Source organism: Falco cherrug, chromosome 2 (genome assembly GCF_023634085.1).
Source record: "Falco cherrug isolate bFalChe1 chromosome 2, bFalChe1.pri, whole genome shotgun sequence".
In the NCBI taxonomy this organism is placed as follows: Eukaryota; Metazoa; Chordata; class Aves; order Falconiformes; family Falconidae; genus Falco; species Falco cherrug.
In genome coordinates, this window is record NC_073698.1 from 79,855,903 (window position 1) to 79,878,047 (window position 22,145).

The 22,145-nt window shown below is 43.5% G+C and overlaps 1 protein-coding gene across 1 annotated transcript; it reads right to left on the reverse strand.

Annotated features, from left to right (window-relative positions):
* Positions 1-218: 218 nt before the first annotated feature.
* Positions 219-20,734, reverse strand: TMPRSS3 (transmembrane serine protease 3). Its single transcript, XM_005438516.3, has 13 exons — positions 20,547-20,734; positions 19,012-19,156; positions 16,989-17,099; positions 15,982-16,098; positions 14,067-14,190; positions 12,890-13,015; positions 12,113-12,156; positions 11,193-11,358; positions 9,568-9,737; positions 7,825-7,920; positions 6,532-6,674; positions 4,902-5,054; positions 219-3,410 (listed from the first exon to the last, which is right to left on the reverse strand). The coding sequence occupies exons 1-13, from the start codon at positions 20,562-20,564 to the stop codon at positions 3,390-3,392; spliced, it is 1,434 nt and encodes a 477-aa protein (XP_005438573.1). The 5' UTR covers positions 20,565-20,734; the 3' UTR covers positions 219-3,389.
* Between the last annotated feature and the right edge of the window lie 1,411 nt (positions 20,735-22,145).

The following is a 22,145-nucleotide window of genomic DNA, read 5'->3' on the forward strand; positions in this document are numbered from 1 at the left end:
ATTTGTTGAAGAAAAGAAATATGATCTGCCTATCTTAAAATGGTACTACACTAACAGAGATACTGGAAAGTGTGTACTGTTCAGGGATCAACCAAGTCTGTCAGCAAAACCAGCACGATTTACAATGCAGCACTTAGAACATAAGATCTCAGTCTGCTTTGTTTGAACGTTGAAGACAGTCAAAAAATTGGACAAGGTAGATCTGTTGAGGGTTTTTTTAAGTTTAATGTACAGTTCTTGAATTTGCATTTACAGACCTATATGAATTTTGCCTGTGAGACAGTCCCTACGAGCAGAGCTGCGTGGCATCCCCACCTCTGCGCAGTGATTGCTTCCTGGTGCAGGACGCATTAACATATCAGCAACATGCCACCTCTCAGAAAACACTCTGGCTTTCTCAGACACCAAATTTAAACTTTTTTTTTTTATGCTTATCTCTGTATCTTTGCAGAAATCACCTTCTTATTTGTACATCTCAAGTGGAAAAAAATGAATTTCAGATTGGCCAAAGGAGAGTTTATCCATCTGATGCTTTTCAGAGTGTCTGGGGAAACTGCATATTGAGTAAGTCACATCTGATTCATTCAAACTTATTTGTCTCAGTTTCCAGACTTAACTATCGTGATAACAGGAACAGGTGACGAACAGCAAAGGACTTTTTCTTCACATGCTGGACATCTCTTGTGAAGTTATACATTGGATTCGTTTTCTGAGAGTCTGTTACATGTTGATGCGAGTTTTCTCCACAAGCTGTGCATACAAGCAGGTTGTATTTCTAAGGGATACTATGGCTGTAACATAATCCTTTGTTAAAGCAACCATTATTGACTAGCGATCTGAGTTCACAGGCTAGAAGCTGTTTCATCAGCCTTTTTAATAATGCAGTAGATATGCACTCCTCTGTATAAAGATCTTAAATTCTTCCAAGGTGTTTATCATGAAACGCCTAATCAGGATTAGCTAAACTAGAGCTGCCTTCAGCCCCACCTAGTTTGGTGGGCCTCTGTACGTGCATATGGAGTGTAGCCAATTATTTTCCTTGAATAGAGAGAAGAAAATCCAAGGAAAAGGAAAAGCTTGGTAACCTGTCATATAGACTCTTTGAAAAGCTTCTTTACTGTCTACCAGTTCATTCCAGCTGTAATACTGAGTACCAGTAAAGACCAGCTCATCAATTCCACCTCTCTGAATAAAGCAAAAAAGCAATGCTCATTCTGTACAAAAACCTTCCCACAGCAAATTTCTCAAAACCTCATGTACCTTCACCTGAGTTAACACAAAGAAATCTGCTAATATTGTACTTAGATTTCCTTTAAAACTCCTGGCATGCATATTAATGGCATAAGTTGAGGGAGGAAAATCCAGCTTTAGAGAGTGACTCTTGTATTCTGCCTGTACCTAAGACACCACAGCAAGAGGCATAAAAGAAATCAGAAGAAAGATTTGACTGAGCTAGGTCTGCCCATAAGTGACTGTCATTGACCTGGGGGTCAAAGTGACTTCTTGTTGGGAAGACTTTGCTAGCTTTCTACATTTTACATCAAATTTGTCTTTAATATAAAGGCAGACAACAATGGATACTTATTGTACAGTCTTTTTATGAAAATAGGAGTTCAAAAGGAAATTTCATGGATCCTTTCTGAAATACCAAATAACTCCATAAGCTCAGAGAGCAGTGCTCTCATCTCCAGACTGCTGATAATACTAAAACATGAGCCATGCTGGGGATGTGAAAATGTTATGATAACAAACAGTGAACATTAGAACTCTTCTGAAATTGTCCTAGTTACACAAGGGTTCAACATACTTTGTTTTAATTTTGTCAAGGTTCTGTCAAGTTGAAATTTTCCATTTCATTTCAGCTTTCGTGTCATCTTTGCAATAATCCTTCCCTCTTCTTTTTAACAACATGATATTTTTGGAAGTGCTGTTTCCACTGCACTGCAGTTTCTTTAGCTAGGGTGAAAGGTATTGATGCAATGTCCTCTGAGATCAAAGTTTGTGTCCACAGAGCAACGTGGAGGTTGACAGTTCATGCAGGTTTGCTGTCCTGCTGTCCAGGTTTTGACCCGACACATTGCAGCGAGAATGCAATTCCAGTTCCACTAGCGCTTTCTTGTGGCAGTGGTAGATAACAGTGGTGATGCAGATACTGATGTAGAAGCATACAGACTGCATCCAGAACCATATTTCAAGCAGATCAGCAGCACTTGATCAGATTATAAGATCAATTTGGGCTGATATCAAAAAGTTCTGACAATATTATCCATTATTCACCCTACCTAGTTCCTGGCAATCAATCTAAAAGAAACAACTTTCATTCCAGGATTTTTAATAAGGGCAAGTGCAAAATGATCAGGTGTTTTCCAACCTAACAACACAAGGCTGTTATGTTAAAATGGCTTGTAAAACAGGAAACCACAGCGGCACCTCAGATGTTTTGCCCCTTGCCTGGCTGGCATCTGTTCATCAACACCACTGATGCCACTAATAGATGCAAAGAGGGCAGATTCTGTATTGCCCTGTCTGCAGAGAAAGGGAGGGAAAACAGGGAAGGTGACTGAGCACGAGTGCCTTGGTGAACTGCACTACATGATGTGAGCTTGGGGATATTCAATGGCTGTTGCGCCGCATGGTGCATCATAGATACAGCAATGATTTTGACTCTCTAGCTTATTGAAAGGCAGTAAAGAAGCTCCTTTTCGCTTTCAGACTGTTCAGTAATCTCAGAATTTTTCAGTAAAGTTACAACCTGTGTGTAGCTCATTTCAGAGCTATTTACCACAAGAACAGACCTAAGAATTCAGTTTTTAAGGACTTTGTTCACAGCCACACGATTTGAATCCAGAGATTTTTCCTAACAAGAATTGAACATACTTGCCAAATGCTTGCCAAAATTGCCAACTGCTTGCTTCCTGCCTGCTTTATGACTTCAAAGCAAGCTGCTTCTGGTGGTGCAACAGAGCATGGACTTTATATATGAATACTTTCAGGAAAAAAGTCTTTTTGTCTCTGGTTCTTGGAAGGTAAGTACTAAAATATTAGCTAGCAACCTGATCTGAAGTTGCTTTAGTCTTTTACTCATGGTGCCTGCAAAACTTCATTGTGATAGCTTCCCACGTTATCAGTCTTAGCACTTTTTCTACACATGTAGCTGACAGTAAATACACATGCCCATCATCCTGCACCCAGCTGCCTCTTCCATCCAAAAGAGGCTAAATGTGCAACAGTTTTCAGTAAGTACAGTTACCAATACCAATAGGAAATAGTAAAAAGTAGTCTGTGAAGGTACAAAGCTCAGAGCAGGTGTCCGGAAGAGTGTGGTGGGTCCTTCTATGGGGCCAAAGCATGATGTGGGTTTTCAGAAGCCCAGCACGCTGCCATTCTCCTCAGGTCTGCAGTTCTTCTCTCTGGGAAGCAAAACCAGTTATGCATCTATTCAAATGCTCATGTTGCTGCCTACTGAACTCTGAAAGGGTTCAATACAATCAGAACTCTGATTTTTTTTCTCCCTCTTGTACTAGGGTCGCCAAAGGAATCGCAGGGCTGCTGAAGCCAGTTCTGCCAGCTGAAGTTCTTCAGAATATCAGACCACCTCAACAAAAGAGCTGTGGTCCTATTCCCATTGTGTGCACTGTGAACTTGAGCAAATGCCATCAGCTTCTCTCAGCACTCCACTGGTTCTCAGCCTTGCATGAGCTGATACAGGCATGTAAGACTCATCAAGGAATATGGTTACAGGGGATGGAGGAATACGTTAGTAACAGTGGTAGATACTGCATGCATGGAACACATGTATGCAGGGAGATGAGTACGCTTTGAAATGGGTTATTTTGTTTCCTCTTGGTTTTTCCCTTGCTGTTTTTTTGGGTTTTTTTGTTTGGGTTTGTTTTTTTTTTCCCCCAGGGGTGGGAACCTTTTATTTCTATTCAGATTTAATAGTTGAAGTATTAATACTTCTCATACAGTAATGTATGTAGGTCACTGGTACTCCCCCTAGTGCTATAAACTTTTTGCTTCCTCCCTAGTGGGAGAGCTGGCCAAAATGGAGGCAGCAGAAATTCTGTTCACAATGTTCAAGAAACATCTTGGGAAAGGACATCGACTAATTTTCACCACGTAGTGGAAAGCAATAAAAAACTTTTCTTTGCACTCACAGGAGACAACCTTTAGCAAAACATTTGTATCCTCCTGAAAGTCTTTACCCTTCTGCAGGGACACCAGTGAGCCAGTGGGACAGCCTGGGGTCTCTAAAATGTCTCTAGATGGCTCTGCTTAGGCAACAAACCCCTGCCTGGGAGTCCGCCTGAAACACAACGACTCGCTCTGCTCAGCTGACTGAACCCAGCACCTCCCTGGCAGCACTGGAGGGGTGCCGGCAGCAGAGGGCCTGGCCTCTGGAGAACGAGTGGGCCATTGTCGGTCAGGTGAAGGTGGCTGCAGCATCCCCCCACCTCCTTGCCTCCGCTCTCCTCTCCTTCAAGCCAATGCTGTCTCCCCCCGTCACCAATTTCTTTGGCCCCCTCAGCTTCCACTCTCCAGGCTTTTTTGTAGCAGCCTCATGGCTTCAGGTAAAGTCCCCTAGCATCTCTTCCCTTGCTCCCCATCTCCTTACTCAGCCCTTTCACACCTCCCTGCTCCCTGCTCTGTGCCTCCAGGCCCCCTCCCCAGTCACTCCCATGCTCCTCTCCCCTCTCTACCCCTGCTCCAGTGCCCCCTGCATCTCTCTAAGACCCCTGCACTCTGCTCTGCCCGCAGACCTGCACTGGTCCCCAGACATGTCCTTGGGTCAAATGTGTTCATATGACATGACTCAGCTGTGACAAATATGAGCTAAACCCTGCGTGGCACAGGTGGAGCAAAGCAACAACCCGAGATGGAGAGACAGGGCAAAACCAGACCTCCATCTGTTCATGGATCCAGTCCAGGAAGGAGGTGGTTCGGCTGTAGACGCCTGGCTTGTTCTTTTCTGCACAGCCCACTCCAAAGCTGGTGGTCCCCACCAACTTCCAGATGCTCATATCTTCACATGCTAAAGGGCCCCCACTATCTCCCTGGAGGACAAAGAATTAAAACAAATGTCAGCGCCCCAGAAAAGGAGGCGAACATCTATTTAGGGGGGCAGGGAGAAAGGCATAGTCCAGTAATTCAGCATCTCCTGTTTCTGCTCTCTTTTGGGTCTGGGAAAAGCATATGCTATGGCAGAAGTTGGAGGCTTCTTGGAGGCATGTATTGGTCATATTTTTCTTTCCCCAGGTAGCAGCACAGTACAACAGAAGCAACTTTGAAGCCCGCTATTAAACAACATTTAGGTGCTGGGGAGTGTGCCTGTCCTGCAGGCAGGGCATCGCTAACCTGCAGTCTCCATGCCGTTGTCTTGGTCTCTCCCCACTGCTCCTGGCTGCTGAGCTGAGCTGAGCCAAGCCCAGGGTCACAACAAGAAGCTTGTACCCCACCCTCTTTCCTGCCTGCTCCTGCCTGCAGTCTCGCACACTGCTTTTCTGCCCCTTCCCAGACACTTTGCTAAGCAGATTTGAGACTCAGCTGACTCACATCAAAGTACTGGAAACTCTCAATTTAATTTGCTGGGGCAGTTCCCTGCCCTATGAGCATCAGAGGGAGCACAATGAAAAAAGGGGGAATTTGGAACAAGCCTCTGCCTTTGGTGAGTAGGGCTCGTTTTGTCACTTGGAGCAGTATGCTGAGCATGCTGCCTTTGGGCAGCTCTCCCAGGCATACTGACATACTGGGTACATTGCTGAGTACATGTGCAAACAGGGGCTTAAATGAAGATCTGTGTAACTAATGCCTTTGCTTTGTCTTGTCCCATGCATAATAGGGACTAAGCAAACATGAAGCTCCTCCTCAGCCCTTGCTCCATTACTAGCTAGGTGAGTTCACATCAGTGCGTTTGTGGATGAGACCTTGCACAAAGTGGGCACCATCATGACTCTGGGAGTGATTTTGAATCATCACCACTGCACATTGCAAAGGATCCTCTGATCCATCACTGCTATGAACCCCTCTCCCCCAGAGTCATTACCAGTCCTCTGAGTTACTCAGACACCTCTCCCTTTCTTTCTTCCCCTGCCTCACTCTACTGTCTCCAAAATCACATGCTTCTGCTTCTTTCTTGATATATGCTTTGCCTGCTTTTCACCATAAAGTTTCTACACCTTGCAAGTCTCCAGAGCTGCTCACCGTGCAGTGCCATTCAGTGCAGTGCAGAGGCCACAGCCAGGGCAAAGAAAGGATGGCACTGTGCTCTAGCACATGCAAGAAATTTAAAAATGACTTAAGTAAATTTGGCTTCAGAAATAGTAGATATGGTCCACAGAAGAAATATAAGAAGGGAATTGTAGCATATGAATGCATACACAGTCAGTGATCGATACTCATGGTAAACAGGAAATGGCACAAACCCAAATGTTTGCCCAAGAAAAGCCTGGGAGTGCCTTCTGATAACTTATTACTCATGTTTTTCCATTGCTGCTGTTAATGAGCACAGCTGAAGTTTGGAAACTTCCATACCTGGCAGGTGTCTACCCCTCCCTTTAGGAAACCAGCACAAAGCATTGAAGAAGTTATGATTCCACCGTAGACATCCCTGTGATTGCAAATTGCATTAGAAATCAGAGGAACACCTGCATAATTCATGGTGTCAGATGTATCACCTGTTAAAAAAACAACCAACAACAACCAAAAAAAAAAGAAGAAAAAAAACTCTACATCCTTGAAACTAATTTCTAATTATAAACATAAAATGTTTCAGTATGTGAAGAATCGGCAAGCAAGGGCAAAAGAAATACAGTTAAAATGACAATAAAGTAAAGCAACTGTCTCATCGCTTCTGGAATCCAGTAACTGGTATCTCTGTAGAGCTCTGGATTATCACAGTATATATATAGTATAAAGCTGTACATTATACGTTTCTACTTCAAACTAGACAATTAATGACACTAATGAACTTAAAACTAGTAGGACACTATCTTCAATACTAGTGCCAAAATTTGTTTCTAATTTATTGCCTGTTCTGTTAGTCAACACATGATCTGCAAAGATCTGATTTATTTTATAAATATTTATTTTATCTTATTTGGAATCTGAATGGATCATTTCTACAAATGGGAGTATGTGCACAGTCCATTGTCAATATATAGCTGACACTTTATGCAGTAAATCTTACTTTCATTTTTTCCCCACCTTTTGCTAAAACTAGCTGTAGGTCAGATAACATGCTGTTCTTGTTCTTTGAACAAGAACATGTTGAGTGAGATGAAGGAAGAATAATTAAAAACAATGACATGACAATTCAAGCATTTTGTCATGAAAGTGATTCAGTATATATTATTGATTAACACGACCTGTGAGTAATGGTAAATATATATATATATAAATGACCTTTTCTTTGTGACATTATTCACAGATGCAATTTCTACATCATCCAACCTGACTGAAAATGCATACATGCTTTCTCTGGAAAAATGGAGGATTGATTCTTGCAATCATGCTGTGCTTTCTACGCTCAAAGTCATAAAGGACACAGCCTGTTTAACTGAGGCTGAGTACAACATTGTGAACAGTGTTGCTGTCTACATGTCATTTTCAGCCTTTTCACAGGGTGTACCTATCCATTCCTTGTGAAGCGGGTTTGTATAGCACTTTTGCAGTTCAGAGTGAGCATAATACTTAGGAATATGTCTTCTTTCCTCCCCAAGATATTCCAGAAAATTTAATGTTGAACAATGCTCCAGCCAAATCCTGTATTTCCTGTATGTGAGATGTTTTCATGTAGTGTAATCAACAGGAGACCAGTTTAAATACCTCCTTCTACAGTTGCTCCCCATCCTGATATCCAACACATTTTCCCTGCTGGGAAGTGTTCGCCAAAGTTAGGCAGACAAATTGGCTCTATGTGACCTATTAAAAAAAAAAAAAGACAAACAAACCAAAAATAAAAGAGAGGGAAGAAAGAATCACTTTTCAAATTTAGCAAAAAATGGTATGCCTCAGTAAAGCCTGAGGACTTGTCTTGCAGTGGACTTGTTCTGAACACGACCCAGTCCCCACATAAATAGCCTGGCAGGTCTGCAGGTCTTTTGCCTTGTGGCAAATACCTTGGGTTTGAAACGGTACCTACACTAGGGCTCGTTAGTTTCAAGTGTGAAGCAACAGAAGGAGGTGTTGGCAGGTCAATGAATTGAAGAATGAGCAACAAGCAATGCACCGCATATGCAGCTGATGGGCAGATCAGAGGCCCCACAACACCCTGCCTGGGCAAAGAAACGGCACAACTGTATGGCACCTCCTAACAGATGGTGTGGAATGGCATGTACAAAGAGCCGTGTGTGCACATCCCTGCGCTCTTCTGAAAGGGCAACAAGAGGTCTGGGCTGCTTTTTGCTTCCAACCCACTGGCTCATAGACTTTCAGTGCCTTTGCGCTCTGGGGCACTGAATACCGTGCAATACGGTCAGTGTTTGATGCTTGCAGGGACAAACCGTGACGTGTCAAGATGAGCTGGCACTGAGCAAAGGGAGGGAAGATGCAAGGTATTACTGGGTAATTCCTAGCAGTTCAGTTCTCCACAGTGCAATGACCCCAGCTCAAAGCATCAAGCCCCCAGCCTGGAACCTCCAAGGCCCCTGGGCTGCCCCAGCCTCCCAGGCATAGCAGGTGTCTCGCTCAGGGATGGAGCCATTACTGTTCTTGACAACCTCCCAAACTTATCCCTGAGCAAAAGAAAACAGCTCTAGCTGAGACATAAAACAAAGCAAGACCAAGCTTAATGCTAATTCAAAGTGGAAGTTTGAAGTGTTTCAAGAGAATTTATTTAGGAACTGACAATCTAGATTCACAGAGAGCACCAGCTCCCCCTTGCAAAGAGCTCACAGTCATTAGAAGGTATTGGCAGGTGGTCATTTAAATTCATACTATTATACGCCATTTCAATTCACTAACTGTGTCAGCTGTAGGTAGCATTCTGCTGAGAAAATAAAAGTCATTTTCATTTAAAAGCATAATTATATTTTAATTACCTTTTCTTCTCTTTGAAATTTAAGCTTGATTTTCAGCTTTGGACACTGCTGGATCTCCCCCATACCCACAGAAAGGGCACAATAAAAATCTCTGTGACCTCCAAGTAAAATGAGGTGGGGTATTTATTTTAGATAGGGAAAATATTTAGAAATGATAATGTTAATGTTTGCCTATTATTAAATTCTTTCAGTAAGTGAATGGACTGGGAATACTTTGCAGAGCCCTACGACCAAATTGTTGTTCTCTGTGCTCGGGTATAGAGTACAGAGGAGTTCCTGATACTGAGGCTGAGGGGTTTCTGCTGATGCGGTCTGAACAGGCATCACTGCCTTGCCATCACAACTGCAGACTGGCTACATCTGTGCTGCACATCTCTCATTGCTTTTAGAGGCAGTGGGGATCCACTCGACAGTTCTAGGTCAGGCGTAGGGTGCCAACAGAAATTTCCCTGTCTGTACTAGGAAAGACCCTTCCCACTTTTAGCTAGAAAGATGAGAAAGTCAATTGAAAGCTAACAGAAAGATTTACCATTGAGAGCAAGTGGTGCTGCCAGTTTCATCAGTGCTATATCATTTCCCATTGTCTTGGGTTTGTAATTTCGATGGTATATAATTTTTTCCACTGAATATGGGTGAACCTGGGTGTCTTGATGAGTCACAAAACCAACCTGCACACTCCACGAGCTCGGCAAGTAAAGGCTGAAACGAAGAGGTAGGAGAGAGTGAAAAATCTTAAAGAAAAATCTCAGGTTTTCTAGTTGTCCTCTGAGCTTATGAGCCTTGTAAGGCTCCACAGGCAAATGCCTACAGTCTGCTGTACTTGCTTACCTATGTTAATATTGGCTATGTTTTGCATCTATTGCAAAAAATGTAGAATGAGTGACTGATCTTAGTAACACACTGGGTCACTTGTATTTTACCTCTGTAGTTTTCTACAAATATACGAGTTTTGCACTGGCCTACCTGTCTGTCCTCCTGGGTGACCCCACAGCAGTCAGTGCTGCTGCTTGGCACCCTTGTGCTCAGCCATCTGGCTAGATCAGCAGCACTTATGGAAGGTGCTTCTGCCCCCAGTTCATAAGCAGCCACATCTTTCAGCCTGCGGCACATGAGCAGCTCCTCTTCTGGCCTCACCCCACAGGGCTAGCAATGGGCTGGCAGCAGTGCTGGGAAAAGGCTTCAGACATGTGGGTTGTGTTGCCAGCTCCCATCCTGCATCAGCCTTTGAACACACCACAGCCAACTGGGTTGTGGGGATGGAGCTAAGGACAAAAGTCCTAAAATGCTTAATTCCCCGAGTAATTGTTTTTGTGGCAAGACTGGAATCTGCATAGGATCTAGGGGTGGGATTCATCTGTCCCATCTCTTCTTGCTACTGGGTATAAAAGCATCCTACAGGACTTGCTCAGAAGCAGGCGGGTATTGTGGGTGCCTAGAAGTGGTCAGAAAAATCCCATTTTAGCTGTCTAAATGTCTTTGGTGAAAGTGAGCTCGAGTTTGTAAGAGTGAGAAGAGCTGTCCTGCACTATTGGCCATAAACAGACAACTCATTATAAATAAGAGAGAAGGCTGTGTTTATAACAACGCAAAGGATAGGAGTGGAAATAACTGTTTTAGCATCTACTTACAACTCAAAGACTGCTTCAACAGCATAAAAAGGAACAGTATGTGGTAAAGGGCACTAAGCACGGCACAATTCACTACCTACCACAACTGGAAAAGGATTAGTGTAATTTATTTTGGAGCTCCAAATTACCAGAGCAGCCAAGCCCAAATTCCTCCTGAGCTGTTAACTCACACACAATGTACAGAAATTGCAGATTGGGATACCTAAAATCTGGTGCTTAAATATTTTAAGCTGCTTTCCCAGGAAGCTGGGAGTGCCCAGGTTATCTGAAAACTGGGGGCCCTGATTTGGATCACTTCTTGGGGAGACTTTTTTTTCAGTAAAGACTTGCACTCATGCAAGGAGAGAGAGAGATGGCTTAAATGTTATTGAGCAAGCCCATGAAATAAGGATAACCCGATCTCTCCTTCAGTTCATTTTGAAGAGAAATCACAGTGCATTAGCCCTCCACTGCAGTGGCCCCCCATACAGACCCGCTGCAAGCAGGGCCAGTGGGACACCCCGAGCAAGATGACTTAGGGACTTACTCGTAGACGCAGTGGGCAGCTGTGATGATCCAGCGTGGGGTGATGACGGACCCTCCGCAGAGGTGGTGTCCGTGAAACTGCAGGCTGACCTGCCAGGGCCATTGCCGGGGGGAGGATGCATTGCCCCCCACAATCCGTGGTCCATAGCTGGCCCGTGTCCCGCACGCTGCCAGAAAGCAAAGGTTACAGTCCACGGAGGAAACATCTTCATGTGTTTGGTCACCTTCAGCCCCTCTGCTCCCAGACTTGCTGAGGCTGGGAGGTCTCTGCAGCAGAACCAACCCCATCCCCATGGCCCACATCTGGGGCTGCTCCCAGAGGTTTCTCCTCCTCCCTGCCATCCCTGCAGCATCGTGCCTGGCAGCCTGTATGGGGGCTGCAAGGTTCACGTTTTCTCCCCTGCAGATGTAGTGCTCAGCTGAGCTGTAAACTCCACCATTCCGCCCTTCTTAAACATACAGGGTCCCAGGGGCCCACATAGGCAACCTGAAGCATCTCCTATCCCCAGTGATTATTTTGATGCTGGTTTTTGACCTTTTCATATCCCAATCTGAAAACTAGCTGATACGGAGAGGTGTGGGGTGAAAGCTCAAATGTTAAGACAGAATTTCCTATTCACCGCTGAGATGGCAGAGTTGGAATTACACTATCAGTCCATGGGTTCAACTCCCGATCCTTAAACATCTACTTCCTACTACATTCTCACCAAAACGCTCCTGATACCTGATGTTCCCAGTCTGCCCTTTCAGCCTATGCTCACTTTCTGAAATATTTTAATCTTTATATAATAAATATTGTTTTTCTTTTGTGTGATAAACCGGTGTTATAGTATGCCCTGAGTACACAATTTCACTCAACTCTTGCCATGCAGTGGATGAAGGACAGTTTCTGATTTTATTTTCGTTTTTCTTGATTCTTACCCAAACACTTTAAGATGATCACATTCCCAGAAGTACATTCCTCTCTAAGACAAAAAGACAGTGCAGTATTAGCTTCAATTCACAAATACTGGGACATTTTTCAGTATTGTGTCATCTTCCTGTACAGCTATGTGCACATAAATATAAGTAACTCACATACTGAAATAGGTACAAAGTCAGGTACTCATCCAATCTACTCAGGGCATTTAGCTGAAATACTTAAGTTAGGAGCTTAAATACCATCAGGAGCCCGCAGACCATATGCTGCCCTGCTGAAGAGCGGTTCACTCTTCGGCAAGGGGAGGCTTATCAGTGATTTTCAACATGTGATCTGTAGTCTCCTTGGATCCATAGCTTGCTTCTCAGTGAAAGGTAACTAAGAAAAACAAGCAATTGTCAGGAGGAAGAAATGGACCATAAAGGGTTCATAAACCCACTGGGAAATATCTGGGAATCTGTAAACTGAAACAAACCGCTTCACAGTGGGAAAAGATAAGCGCCTGGTGCCTATCCATTTGCAAAAAAAGGAATCACGGGACAAACAGGCTTTTCAAATAGCTCATTTTAAAGCCTTTGTTGACTTTAATGGGCCTTGGATCAGGCTCTTAATTTGTACTCCAGCAAGACTGCTACTGAACCTTGGTTTATGACACATAACACCATCAACCACTTATGAAGTACTACATGCCTGAAAAACAGGCAACAGTCTTAGACCGTTACTAATTCTCCTTCTATTGATTGCTTGCTTTCTGTCAGGATGAGCACGCTGAGGCATACCTGAGGTTTGTTGCATTGTGCAGGGATGTCACTTGATCAGCTGATAACCAGTGGCTGAGGGATACAAAATGTCTTTGAAACTGTTTTTCAACTGCAGCCACGGGCAGGTAACCTGAACTCACGTAACTGCAAATAAACCATAAACACAGCTTCCTCAGACAGCATTTCAGTAATCTGTTTAAATAATTCAGTGGTTCTGCTAATGAAAACCCACTGTAGCAACCACAATAATTGAATTCTGATACTTGATAAAGCAATCCTATCCTCCCCAAGTAATGCTTCTTATCACGTGCATGTATTTTTGCCATAATCATGCATGGAAGTCACACATGCTGAAAGGAATTTAACTGGCAGAGAAAGCAAATTTTAATTCTAGTATTCCAATAAAGCTTTTATTGTAACTGGTTGGCACATTTCCTGAAGTACTAACAAGCTCATTGTATCCTTTTTCTAGAGTTATGTTTTGAAGCAGGGAGGATGAATAATTTGTAATTTTTTCTTTTCTTTTTTTTATTGAACAATTGAGATGTATTTTGTACTAAAGGCCACAAGAATTTCTTCAAAAGAAGCTTTATACTGTTAACTATAAAGCGCAGAAATCAGAATGATGCCATTGTAAGAAATAACATAGCATCATTGCAAGCCACAACTTCAAATTCTTTCTTAATTGTGTGAAAGTTTGTGAAACAAATGGTCCTTTTTCAGGAAGGGGATCAATCCAGTAAGAACCACCTTACTAGGTTATTCTCTAATTGTGAGGTGGTTCTTAACTCATAACAGATGTCATCACATGTATTATATATACAATTTTCCTACAGATAAAGTAAAAGAAATGAGAATAAAAAACATCTGAGCATTTTTCATATGTTTACAGCCTTTCTGACAGGCTGTAAGCTACTAGAGAGACGAGTAGGATTCAGGCACCTGCACCCCATAGGGAAGATTTAACCAAACCACTGTATTTGGCCATCACTGAGGATTCATAACAGTGCACAAGTATTCAGGACTATTTCCCACATCATCCCAAATCTCCTGAACCATATAATTCACAAAGGTGTATTGATAAGTCTTTCTTTCTTTTAAAGCACAGACTAATACAAGGTTTCTTTAGAAAGACTGAAAACTTCAGAGTTTGTTCAAAATGCCAAATAAAGTTTCTTCCATTTTGTGTTCATACCTTGAGAAACCCAGGTGTTTGCAGGTAGTATTTCCATACTCTTCTTTCCAGTCATCAGAGCAGACCGTTCGCCAGGACCCAGAAGTGAACACCTGCAGCACTGCTTTCTTGCCACTCAACCTGACTTTGAGATCCAGAAGAACAACATGAGTTGTGAAGAACTATTGGGTACACAACAGGTGCACAACAGTGTCCATGCAGCATGTGGATAAATGTGGCATACACATTTCTTGGCTCACTGAGTTTTTACTGCTTGACTTTTTCATTACTTCGATGCTTTGACAGATTTTTTTCTGTGCTTCCCCCTCCCCCTCCCCGCCCCCCCCCCCCCCCCCCCTTAAGGAAGGGAACCAAGGCACACCAAGCTAAAAGAGCCAGGAGGAAAAAGTCCGTGCTCATGGGAATGGATGGGGGATGCTAGCTCCATCTGTATTAAAGAAGGCTGCCTTGCCCTCCGACAAGCCAAAGCAAGTTTTGCTCATTGCAGTGAGTTGGAGCTTCAGATGCTTGGCACCAAGGAAACCTACAATCAAGAAAACTGATGAAAGGTGGTTGGCACCTCCTACACTGCACAGTGCAATCAGAGAGGTGGGTGCACTTGCATGCAGACATCTCCAAGCTTCCATAGAGTTTCCTATCTGCTTCCCTTTTCTGAAATGGGGCTGGCATGTCTGGGCTGATGAGCATGTAAAGACTGGGGAGAAGAGGGGTGCACAGGTCAGGAGCTCAGGTCCCAAGGATTCCTTCCCTGTGCCAGCCAGGCTTTGCTCAGCACAGCCCTTCCCCTGCAAGCTGGGTGGCCCCTGGCCAAGAGACCGATGGAGAAATACTGCAGGAGGCCCAGGTACAGAGCCACCACCCACCACCCTTTGTCCTGCATGTCGCCATGTCCTCCTCACCCCTGTGCCCCACACCACAGCTGCTGCCAGCGTGCAGAGCCCTGGATGAGCAGGAGGCACCTGGACCTGGAAAACGGCACATCTACATGGTCTGCCCAGAGAGAAGGGAGGTCACTGCTGGACAGGGATTTCCTACAGGCCCATAGGCCAGTGTTATGGCAGCACAGAGGCAGACAAGAAAAGCAGACATATTGCCCACAAGCTCCACAGAGGCCTGAAGACTCCCTGGGGAAAACACACAAAAGGTTGAAAGCATTGTGCAGGGTTAGCTGGGGCCAAAAGCTCATTCCTCATATGGCACAGATGGAGACTTGTGCTGCCTCCTTACCTGTAGGTACAGGAGTCAGAATTACAAGTGCACTGATCTAAAAATCAGTTACTTTGTTTACTAATACTAGTACAGTCCTTTCCCTCCAGTGGCTGCAAACACTATAGTCATCTTCGATAGCACAGGACAGGAAGGGACCATTTAAAACGTCCCTGTGATGCCTGAAACCATTACAGAGAGAAACTCAGACATGGGGCCATACATTCTATACACGAAGCAGCAGACTCCACAATACTCAATGCACAAAAGGCAGTGCTGATCTCTCCTGTTCCCACATCCCTTAAGATAATATTAGGCTTTTGCAATCTTCAGAACCAACACAGTGCAACTGTGTGCTGGTGAATACAGAGAGTGCTGTATACACACACTTTAACGCAGTGATGGTGTATGTTGCAGGCAGAGGAAACGCTAGCAGTCATAAAGCATCTAGACTTCTAATGGAGAAACATGCCCAATACGGCAGTAACAATATTCAGCAGTCATCACATTTGTCCTAAGAGCAGTTTAATTTCTCACAAGCTGTAAATCAATACCTCAGAGAGATTGCCCCTCTGAAGTGGTGATTTAGATAATACATTAGTCTCGATCTTTCTTGTCTCACCCGAAGTCTTTACAGCATGCATTTCTTGATAACGTGCCAGATGCTACAGGAGGAGGTAGGAGGGATTTATAATCAAATTTAAATTACCACATCCGTACTCATCCTCCCCTTCTTTACAGTTGAAGACACCGTTGCACCTGGCTGATTTCTGGATACACTTAAAGGATGATCGGCAGCGAAACTTCCCAATGCAGTTGTATTGGACTAACAAGAATGAGAGAAAACAGGGTGATGAAAACACACTTTGATATTAAATTAACACTTCTGACTTCCATTATCTGGCCAGATTTCTCTCTTACTAAGGAAAAGAAAACTCCTGTACTCTAGGAACTTTTGAAATGCAACCTGGAGGTTGCTACTCGGTGCTGCTAAACTCATCCATTAGTAATGACTCGTAGGATTGGCCAGCCTTGCTGTCTGTGCTGACTCCTTCTCAGCTCCCTCTACCAAATTAATGTTTCACTCCAGGACAAGTTTCTGCCTGGTGCCTCAGCCCAGCAGCAGCAAAGCAAGTAGACCCTTGCAAAATATGGTCAGTGCGCTCTCTTCCTGAGGGGATGCCTCAACCTCCCACAAGCTTATCCCTGTTGCAGGTGTGGAGGTACTGCTCTAGCATCAACATATTTGGCACCTAGACCTGGACAGGTCACACTTCCCAGTCACAACTAAACTCATTCTGCCTTTTCTTTTCCTTTGCAGAAATTGTTCATGATAGGGGAAAGTTCTTTAATTCTCTGACAACTAACTTAAAGTGAATTACAGGACAAAAATAGGGTGTGCACTACCTGAAGCCTCCCTCAGTTTCTAAACTCTTAGCTCACCACCCGAGAGGAATCGGTGAAGTTTTACTGGAGAAAGGTTTCATGGAGCTGCAGGTTCCCACGTTGTAAATATTACACCAATCCTCTTATGAGTGCCAGATCTGTTTTATCCCTACATGTAAATAAAATTTAAAGCCATCACATCAACAAGATTTTTTATTTCATCAAACAAGCCGCAGCAGTAGTTTAATTCCATTCTAAGTAAAAGGCTCATGAAAAATTAAGCATTTGAATGGTTAAGCGAGAACTTAATGAATAACTAATTGTACTCACCACCCAGGCCAATGGCAACTGCTAGGATTACTGCAAGGAATAAGCCACAGATATATGGGAAGTATTTTAGAGAGAGAAGAACATGGCACACAGAAGGTGGTTCGATATCTCCTAGAAACCAAACAGAGAGGATAGCTTCTGTGAAGTTAAATCAGCTTGAGTTTGCAATGAAAAAGATTTATCTAACATTAAACTAGATGGCAGTATATACATTTCATGAGCTGACCTGACCCGGAGGGGTTCAGATCCCTTGACTCAGGGGCTGAGAACACTCCAAGTGCTTTGGGGCTGGCTGATGCTCTCAGACATCCCTTCAGCATTTGCCCCACAAGTGGTCTGAGTCACATTCTTACAAAGCACCTGGTGTGGCCTCAATGCAATGAAGGATATGAGCTCTACATTTTATTTTCATGGGTTACATCACACTGTGAGCTTTAGAAGTATACAAACACCTTTCCTGAAAACATGAGTCCCAGAATAAAAATTAAATTCAGACCTGGTTTGTTTGTGTAATCAAACCTGTGTGCAGGATACAGGTATAATCTTTGAGGACTTCAGAACACTCAAATGGACTAATAAATTCTTTCAGTGGAAGTACAGAAGAATAAGCTAGTTTGAGTCTCCTCCATATGACCGTTCCTATCTGTGATGCCTCCTGACTCTTGCCGGTACCAAGCCCACAGTCCCTGTGCTCCCTCCAGCTGTTAGCACCAGCTGGATGCTGCTCTGAGTGATGAGCCTGGGACAACAAAAATCCTGGGATGAGGCCAGAGGCCACATAGCTCTGTCTCATGCACCAGGGAGCTAAGTCACATGCACAGTGCATTCCGGCACAGTTGGGGTAGCAAAGGCATGGAAACAGAGCCTAAAGATTTGAACAGGAGCAGGGATATTAGAGAAAGGCAGGACTAGCTAGTAAATAGGTGTTCAAGACAAAAAGGAGGAAAGTGACTGGTCCTTTTGGACTTGGAAGTAAGGTTAACTGAAAGTGATAGAAAGCTAAATTTGCAAAAAACAGGACCCCCAAACTGGTACTGGAAAACAGCGATCTGTTCCAAATTTTGCTATAAAGACAAGGAGAGGTCTGAGCAATGGCTCAAGGCTGAGCATTGAGTTCTCAATGAAAAAATACGATTCTGAAGTTAAAATATTCATCATTAGTAATTGCTGAATATATTTCATGAACTGGACTAGTCCTGCGAACAAGCCACCTCCATAGCTGACCCCAACATAGTGGTATTGTCAACAGTTCACTTGTTTCATACGTATTCTGATATACAAAGAGCAAACTATGAGAAAATGGCATACACAGCTCGGTCTTGGGTACACACTGGAACTGACAGAATCTTGTCTTCAATTTTAATTCATGCTGCTCTTCACTCTCATCATTCTTTAAGCTTTGAATTTGAGATTGCCAGACACTTATAATCAGTCAAGAATGAGGAGTGTCTCCCAGGGCTTATAGACTCATAAGAAAATCCCAGCCTACACAGACTGTCAGCAACAGCTGAGTAGCTGGTTTTGGCAATGGAGTATAGACCAGAAAATAGACAGCTGTAGTAGCTAATGGACTAGAAAATTAAATTGCTCTATCTTCATCCTTGATGCTCAGCCTGCCTCTGTTGAAGCTATTTTTGCCATGAAACCTATGGGAAACAGCAAACGTGCATGCTATCCCTCCAAGGCTGTATTGTATATTTGGTTTTTTAGTGGACCAAATGCCAGGTTGGTAAAATTTCAAGTAAGCCATTCAAAAACGTGTCTGGGAAGTGTGAGCAAATATTTGCTATGTGGCTGAAGTGTGTGAATAATCTGGCTATGAAAAATGCTTACATATGCAAGCCAGCCAAGGTGTCACCACCTCTTAATATGCTGGCAAACCTCATGGCTGGGGAGTAAGGTTGTGTTTCTTCTCCAGGTGATTCCTTTCTCTGACTGAGTGGGCAAGCATAATTTTGCAGGGCTAAAGACCTACATTATCCATTTACATTACAAAGATCAAAAAGCTCTGCAGTGTCCCTACCAGATCCATCTGCAGTGGGGTCCACTTTTGCTTGTGGTATGCAAAAAAATCTTTTGAAGGAAAACTCAATTTCTGACACTGGTGGTTCGTCGTCTGTAACAGAGATGATTTCAAGACTTCCAGTAGTGGGACTTGTCTCTTGTACCTGTCTCAACAGGAGAAAAAAAAGAAGAAAAAAAGAAGATAATCACCTTGCAAAATGTTATCATAGAATCATAGAATAGTTTGGGTTGGAAGGGACCTTTAAAGGTCATTCTAGTCTAACCCTCCCTGCAATGAGCCCCATCCAACCTGACTTTGAATGTTTCCAGGGATGGGGCATCTGCTACATCTCTGGGCGACCTGTTCCAGTGTTTCACCACCCTCACTTAAAAAATGTCTTTCTTATACCTAGTCTAAATCTACCCCCTTTTAGTTTAAAGCCATTACCCCTCATCCTATTGCAACAGGCCCTATTTAGAAAGTCTGTCCCCATCTTTCTTATAAGCCCCCTTTAAGCGTTGAAGGGCCGCAATTAGGTCTCTGCAGAGCCCTCTCTTCTCCAGGCTGAACAACCCCAACTCTCTCAGCCTGTCCTCATAGCAGAGGTGCTCCAGCCCTGGAATCATTTTTGTGGCCCAACTCTGGACCTACTCCAACAGGTTCATGTCTTTCCTGTGCTGAGGACTCCAGAGCTGGACACAGTGCATTATGTATCTAATGTTCATGAGAGGAGCTCTTGTAATAAACTTACCAGCAAACTAGTGAAGTTAATTTTTGTTTAAATTTGTCTAAGCACCATAGCTACTTTTAATAACTCACACTGGGGGTGTGAATCCATCCCCTGTTCTTTAATTGCAATAGGAAACAAGAGAAAGACTAAACAGTGTATGACATCCACACAGCACCTGACAGGATCCTCATGCAGGGGCCACTGAATTTTACTTCATAAAACCTTTGATCGCTTTCTACACAGTGAAAAAGAATCAAAATGGGCTATGCTAGAATTCAAGGTTAATAGATTTGAAATGCTAATTTCTGACTCCAGTTCTGCACACTGGCACTGGCAAAAGGAATCAGACATTTGAACTCACAGGGGTGTGAAATAGGTCCAGGTTTGTTAAAGACAGTGGAGCTGGTAAGCTGTAGAAGTGGTGGGTTTGTAAAGTCAGTCCCAGAAAATGCTTACAATGACACATCTTAGGTGAAGAATACATGTTTTGTCTACGACACTATATCTTTAAGTCACCTGGAATATCTTTTCATTTTTCATCAAACAACTGCAATAGGGTTTCTACTCCTTCATTTGATAAAAATTTAACATACATTTCAATGAACATAAATTAAATTTTACATAGAATCTGCTAGCTTTAAGGCAGAGAAAAGGACAACTTACTGTGCATGATTTTTAAATATTAAAAAAAAAAAGCCTTCTAACTGGTGCATAAGTTGTCCACCAGGAAACAAAACAGCATTGTGAAGTACACTACACAAAAGCTAAACACTGATGTGGCATTTATTTAGAGGATATCACATGCTCCCAAAGTTTCACTCACCTCTTCCTGAGAAGTCATAGTTAAAAGCAAAACTATTTTCCTTCTTCATTATCAAAAGAAACCAAAAAGAAATTCTGAGGTTGCTAAGCCAGTCTGCTCTGGAAAGGTTTTCACTGAGCTGCCCGTTCAGTCATCTGTCGCATGCGGCATTACGGCAGCATCCCGTGTAACTCAACCTGGTGAGGGTATCAGGTAGCCCCTGATGGCATGGCTACGGAAAGGGGAAGATAAAAATTCAGCACGCTTTTTAATTAGCCTAAGAGCATCAGGTAATATTGTAGCATTTGCAAACCTTTCTGTAACCTCCCAGCAAAGGAGCAGCACAAATTGCACAGCCTCATGCTTGCTCGTCTTTTATCAAAACTCGTGCAGCTGAGGAGTCTGCAGGCAGCTGTGGGTGGTGGAAGGCAGAAGCCCCAGGTGCTTCATCTCTTTGGCACACAAGGCCCACAGGCTCACCTTGTCTTCATTCACTTGATTTAGCCTTCACTGTGTGCTTGCAGCAAAGAGCATGCTTAAAGACCCATGTTATAGTTATGGATAACTTTTATAATTCAATATTGCACAATATTTTGGAAGTGCTTCTAAAGCAGTATCTCTTCTTTCTGAAGTATCAACTTATTCATACTCTGGGATTTAGAAAATTAAAATATATGCTTAGCTTCATAAAATGCTCAAGAGTAGTAAGAATTTGGCTTGGCTTTTTTTTACTAAGAAGAGAGAAAGAGGACAGAGGGGAGGCTGTAGGGAACAAGGAGAAGGAGAGATGAAGCAAAAAACCATAGCAGTGTAAGTGAAACAAGGCTCCTGAAAGGCCAGGGAAGAAATGAAGGTTTTCCCTGACAAAATCCATGTTCCTGGAACATGGCTGTGATGAGGGAAGCTGTTCAGTTCCTCTGCTGTGCATAATGGAAACTGGCACTTCCAGAGGAGAGGACGCCACATCATGATCCTGTTAACTGTTCACATCTAGTCCATGACATCAAGAGTTCATGATCTCTTATGACACTCCTTCAGCAGCCTTCCATGGAAATGGGGAACACAGGGGAACACCTTCAGTGAGGACAGCCCAGAGCAGAGAATATTGTCTCCATTTTGTCTGCTCTGTCCATGCTGGAAACCCTGGGGACTAGCTAGTGCAGCTCTGCAAAGGCTCCCATGGTGGGACTGGCACCACCAGAAAGGACAGGCTTGTCCCTGGTGCCACCCTGAGCTGCTCCAAGCCCAGCCTCAGGGCATGATGTCTAGATGGCACATTGGATTTGGCCTTGCACAGCTCATCACCTTAGGCTGAGAAGACCAAAGCAGGATCTATGTATGATAGGGTCAGGAGGACAGGAAAATCAAGCCAAACAAGGAAAGCATTTGGCCTACAAACTAACTTCTTACATGCTGCAGGACATCCCTGTCGCCTCTCTCACACTGCAATAGCAACCCAGGTAGATTTCTCAGCTTTCAGAAGACAATTTAAAGTGAAAGGATAAAAGACCCCATCTCAGACCCTTCAGCAAGTCCACCCTGACTATGGTGTTTACCTTTGGACTACTAGTCTTGTTCTTCTGGGGTGGATGGGAAAGCCTGTAGGTACCTTTTGCTTTT